This window comes from Trematomus bernacchii, unplaced genomic scaffold (assembly GCF_902827165.1).
Source record: "Trematomus bernacchii unplaced genomic scaffold, fTreBer1.1, whole genome shotgun sequence".
NCBI lineage: Eukaryota > Metazoa > Chordata > Actinopteri > Perciformes > Nototheniidae > Trematomus > Trematomus bernacchii.
In genome coordinates this window covers 6,942,842-6,949,049 of record NW_022987477.1, presented here as the reverse complement: position 1 = coordinate 6,949,049, position 6,208 = coordinate 6,942,842, and the positions used below count along the sequence as shown (strand labels likewise).

Sequence of the window (6,208 nt, the reverse complement as noted above, 5' to 3'; positions counted from 1 at the left end):
CAATTTAACCAATAAAGAACTCCATTATGCATCAAACTATTCTTGCACAGTAATATTATGAACCTATCTATTATAATAAAAGTATAGAATACTCACAGTGTTGTGTTGTTTTCTCTTCAGTCAGACTGCAAGCAGAGGAAAAGGAGTGAAGTGCCAGAGAGTGAAATTCACCCAATATTTATACATCTATTCTGGAGGGGGGGGAGAAGGTGGGCTAGAGAGGGAGTGCTAGGCCTTTCCTTTTCTCATGATACCTGAATGTTCCTGTCAGCTTGAAATATGTTGGGGTTTTATGACCAAAAACAAGATTTGTGAAGGGTTATTGATGGCTGTGAGAAGACGTCTGACATTTGTGATTGACACCTTCAATGAAAGTTCATGAACAAGAAAGTGCCCCAGGAACTTTACTATTCTGTAAAAGTAGTAGAGTCATTTTCAACATGCAAATAAGGTGACGACCATGCATGAGCTTGACATGCCATAATTATAAGATACCTCAGAAAGCTCATAACTCAGCCTAAAGGATTCCATCATTGTCGTTATTCAGGAAGGATTTGGCAGACTTCTCATAAAGAGGAAAAGTCACCTCCTCATTCACTTTTACCTTAGTGAGGAGGTGTGGTTGAACAGGTTACTAGCTATGTGACTTTCTTTAGTGAAATCTTATCATAATCATTCAATCAAACTCTTGTTTTTCCTTCATCTAGCATATTTCCAAAACAACAAAGTGATAAATTAGAAGGTTCTAAATCGTTTACACATTTAAAAACAAGTCAAACCTTGAATTGGATCCTGAAATCAACAGAAAGCCAGTGCAAAGAAGCAAGAACAGGACTAATGTGGGCACGCCATTTATTTATGGTACTACCTGTAAAAGGCTAATTGATGACTGGTCAAGAACAACAAATAAGGAGTTGCAGTAGTCCAAATGAGACGTATAACAGTCTCAAAGGCATTTTGAACAGAACTCTAATCAAAGAGAACATTTTTAAATTAGCCCATTCTGCGTTTCCCCTTTCCTATATAGTTTTGATGCATGTACTGTAAGTGCTCTGCAAAGGCTACAATCCCCAAAGTTGCCTCTAGAGGGAGTTTCCATCCCACACCATTAGGTAAATGTTCTATGAAGACTAAAAGTATTTGATTCAACTGGCATAATATTTGTTGGCCACTATCTTCATCATTTGAAAACCTTGTATGCAGTTACAACCTCCATGTAAATGCATACATGGAGGTTGAGATAAAGGCATTGTTGTCCTTTCCTTTACAGATGGCAAACATTTACTATAGTATTTCTCCATTTATTTTATATTTCCAACACTAAGACCTGGTACCAGTCTGCTAGATTGTCAAGCTGTTTATTTCACAGTCGAGGTGCATTTTCATGTTGAGGTTGGAATTCCCCCGGTGTCATTTTTGACTATTAAACGACTCCAATTTCAACTTATCTTTTATTGTTTGAGTTAAACGAACACTGTGTATCTATTCAATATGACACATTTTCACCCGTGTGTCAATAAAAGAGTTGTTCAGTCACATGGAACTGAGATGTATAGACACACTGATCATTCTCACTACAAAGAGAAGGAAACACTCATTATGCATTGTGAACAAAAATGCTTTTATTTGATCCCAGGTTACACAACAGGTATGTTTACTGGTAACTCAAATTGACCTCCAAACATGACTTTCACATACGTCTTGAGTCACTTCATGCCAGTGGATTTATCAGAGTTCCAGACTTCAATACAATCCTTGTTCACCACCAGTTTGCCGTCATCGGTCAGCTGCAGGCGGCACAAGTTACAGTCAGATTTGTGAGTGTTTGTGTGCCACATGGCTTTAGCATCCTTGTCGTACATGACCAGGTTGCAGTCATCCTGCATGATCAGGCGGAAAGGGTCTGACCCTGCAGTGTCTGCAGCCCAGACAGCCTTCCAGCCATAGACCACAAAGTTACCATCTCCCTGCAGGCAGAAACAGAGACGTTTGGCGGTTAACTGTGCTATTGTAAAACACTTGTTCTGATATTTTTACTTTTGCACATGTATCATGCACCCATAAGCATCTGTGCACAAATATCCACTCGCCTGGAAGACAGCCTTAAACTCTCCGTTGTTGGACACCAGAGAGTCTCCCCTACGAAGCTCATCACCTTTGGAAAGGTAGTTCCTGCTCATGATTCTGCCACAAAAAGAAAGACTGTGTTATATATGCAACCCATATATACATTAAAAAAATAATGAAATGCTTTGAAACCACACGTTTTGTGAGTAGGTTTGCATTCTAATTTCTGCATGAATAAATGCTTTTTACCCAACAGTAGATCTTTTCCACACTAGGTAATCCCCATATTAACAGACTTAATTTCAACACAAACCAGTAAATATCAACATCTCCTTTATGCATCAAACGTTTCTTGCATAGTATTGCATGAACCCTTAATAAATAAAAGTATAGAATACTCACAGAGTTGTATGGTTTTTCGCCCCAGTCCGATTTCAAGCAGAGGAAAAGGAGTGAAGTGCCTGACGGTGGAATCACCCCGCTTTTATACACCTAGCGAGGGTGGGAAGAAAAGGTGGAGCAGAGATGGAATGCTATGCCCTTTGTTTATTCCATAAAAAGCTGAATGATACTGCCAATTTAAAAAAAAAGTTTCAATAAAAAATGGGGGAAATAATCCAATAAAATGCCCGAGGGTGTTTGATTATCTGTGATAGTGTGAGCATGCATGAGCTTGACATTAAGCTCTCATAATAACAGGCTGCGGAAAGATGGGATAAGAAATTTGGCAGTGCTTTTTTATAACCATTTCAATTTGATAACAACCAGGTGGGAGCCTTGTTTTGTATTGACTCCCTCCACTTCCCACGCTATTTGAATTTTGTATAGTAGCAGGAATGCAAAATACACAAGTACAGGCAGGTCAGTGCTGAGCAGACAGAAGAGCAGAGAATAAACCGTGCAATAAATAGAAATGAAGTTGATTAAAAGTTGAGAACAAGCATAAAACAAAGAAGTCTCTATTAATTAAGACATGGTATCGTTTTGCATACTATTATATTTTAAGCCATATTTAAAATAAAGGAGCCAATACAACATGTTTGAAAACACAGGCCATTTTGTGCAGTAGCACTAGCCTTTTAATGTGCGGATAGTTCCAATCTTTACCATGATCTAGTTTTAACAACAAAGGGAAATTCTTAGAAAAGAAAAAAGAGTATTTTGTACTTTTATTCTTTCATTCAAGAAAACGAGTGTTTAGCATTTTTATTTTTTAATATAAGCATCTGTTGTTGCTATGGGAATGTTAGATTATACAGTTTTATTTTTTATTTTGTTTTTATTGAAATGTTTTATACTTTATAATACTGAAGAAATCAAAACTATGAAAGAACACATATGGAATTATCTAGTTAACAAAAAAGTGTTAAAAAATACAGAATATGATTTTTATTTTATATTCTTCAAAGTAGCCCCGTTTTGCCTTGATGACAGCTTTGCACACTCTTGGCTTCTCTCGGTCAGCTTCATGAGGTCGTCACCTGGAATGGTTTTCGATTGACACGTGTGCCTTGTCAAGAGTCAATTTGTGGAATGACTTGCCTTCTTAATGTGTTTGAGACCATCAGTTGTGCAGAGGTAGGGTTAGTGCACACTGGAAAGCCCTATTTGAATACTGTTGTTGTAATCCATATTATGGCAAGAACGACTCAACTCAGTAAAGAGAAACGACCGTCCATCATCGCTTTAAGAAATGAAGGCCAGTCGATCCGGAAAATGTCAAGAACTTTGAATTTATCCTCAAGTGCAGTCGCAAAAACCTTTGTGAGACGCAGAGAAGGTGAGCGGATGGTTTGTGTGGTTCCACCGTGAAACATGGAGGAGGAAGTGTGATGGTGACACTGTTGGTGATTTATTCAAAATTCAAGGCACACTTAACCAGCATGGCTACCACAGCATTCTGCAGTAGCCAGCAAGATGTAAATCATATTCTGGATTTTTTAACACTTTTTGTTTACTAGGTAATTCCATATGTGTTCTTTTATAGTTTTGATGTCTTCAGTATAAATCTACAATGTAGAATTTTTTTTAATAAATTAAAAACTTTGAAGGTGTGTCCAAACTTTTGACTGGTACTGTATGTGAAATTGTTAAACAGAGTATAAAAAGGATGTTTTAAATTATCCATTTTTTGTCAAAGTTTTGAGTGAACATTTAATCGGATGGCATCCCAGATGATGTGTGAAGATCTAAGGGAAATGTCTTTAGCTGCTGCTAGTTCAGGTGCTAACAGACTGTTGAAGGGAAGTCATTGTTCACTCAATAGTTGGAAATAACAACAACGCAAACTATCAAAACAGAAATCTACCGAAATCAACTTTATGTTTTAGGCATGTTCCTGCGATGATAAGGAGCACAACTCTCACAGTATAATAATTGCTTGTTGTTTCACGTGGATAACAATGTTGAGAAACTCAGCCTGGGGAGGAATCAGCATCTCTCAAGTCCACACTCATCTCAGATTCATGCAAATATTTTTTTATTTTTTTATTACACAATGTTATACTTGCATACATACAGTGATTCTACAAGCAAAGAAGGATTGTTCAGAGTAGAGAATTGTCTGTGTGTGTATTATACGTGAAGCCTGTAAGAGACATCTCCAGCATTGAGAATAACAATAGGCATTTCAAAGTGACTTCACTATGTAAAATAAGCATGCAACATCTTCTTTTCTTAGCCAGTAGAGGCCAACAGCGTAGGGGCTCCGCTGTTGTAACTCATTTTTTTGCAGTGCTCTGTCCTCGTTGTCCTCATTTCCTAAAACAAAAGAATAGTCACTTCAGGTATGATCTTTAGAAAGCAACACCTATCATCACCTGGTTTCATTGTGAACAGTGTCAATTATTTAATTAAACGTGCAAGATATCAATGAGTACAGTAAAATAAATCTCCCTTGTTCATACATGGGGCCTACATTACCCACAATGCAACACGGGACATGAGTCATACCTCTGTGAGTCTCGGTTTCTGGATGCAGTGAACATACGGCCTTGGGCTCGTCTCTATCTGGTCGGCAGCTGTTTTGTAGCAAACTGCGCAGTCCATCAAGGGCTGTGAAGTCATTCAAAGAAAAAGCATCAGGATGCTGTACAAACATACGCAAGTAATGTTTCTCCCATTGAATTACACTCACTCTGTCATTTCGGAAGGCGCAAATCTGGGAGGTCGACTCAATTGTCCCTTTGGCACACTTGGTGGGTTTCAGGTAAAAGTGGTGGTAGAGGTATCTCACTCCAAATCCAGCCTGCAAGAGAGCACAGGGTCATTTATTATATTACCATGGCCATTGGAGGACTTCACCAAAGGTCTCAGGATTCATCCTCTGAGGACCATGAATGTTCATTCCAGATTTCATAGCAATCCATGCCGTAATTGTAAATGTCATAGGACCACTCTTCTAACAGGCTGTGATAAAGTAAATAACTTAATGTATAGTTAATTTGCCCTTTTTTAAAGTAGCTACTGAAGTAAGCCTACTCGCCCTTTCCATCCATTTCCCAATGGATGTGAAAACCTCTTGAACTAGCTATCTGATAACTACACCTATTGTTGGTTTAATTTGAGTACTTCATAATTTGAAGGTAAAGCAAAAACTATTTTGTAACCATTTCACTTAATTCCACTATCAAAGCTTCACAAGCTTGTCGAAAAGGCAGATGAAAGACACCTTCAATTTCTCCTTCGCCTTTTAGAGCCAACAGTCTACTTATGGTGTGTTCATAGACCTGGGCTAGGAGTGATAAGAGTGACTGTGATAACTTAAGCCCTTTTGACACACACCTTGTTAACCCAGCATTAAGCTAACCCTACTCCAGGTCCCAGGCTAATGTTGGGGTTAGCCCACTTTGAAATGGGCTAGGATTGGGCTTAGATATCAGTTTAAACCATCTGATTGCTTAACTGATAATCTTTTAGGAGTTGAGGAGTTAAAACATGTTTACAGCCGTCTCATATTTCAGCAGGCAGTCTTTCAACAGAAAAGTAACAACCGAAACCATTCAATAACAAAATCATAATGCCATTTCCTCTTGATAACTCTCAGAATAACATTCCATTAAAGCTACACCTTATTTTTTGTCAAAACCCAACCCCTGACATTTGAAGATTCCCAGCCCACTTTACTTGAGCAGAAGTCAAA

General features: G+C 38.2%; 1 protein-coding gene across 1 annotated transcript; it reads right to left on the bottom strand.

The window, feature by feature from the left end:
- Positions 1-1,600: 1,600 nt before the first annotated feature.
- LOC117496383 (mannose-specific lectin-like) lies at positions 1,601-2,627 on the bottom strand. Its single transcript, XM_034148034.1, has 3 exons — positions 2,470-2,627; positions 2,091-2,184; positions 1,601-1,967 (listed from the first exon to the last, which is right to left on the bottom strand). The coding sequence occupies exons 2-3, from the start codon at positions 2,178-2,180 to the stop codon at positions 1,707-1,709; spliced, it is 351 nt and encodes a 116-aa protein (XP_034003925.1). The 5' UTR covers positions 2,181-2,184; positions 2,470-2,627; the 3' UTR covers positions 1,601-1,706.
- Between the last annotated feature and the right edge of the window lie 3,581 nt (positions 2,628-6,208).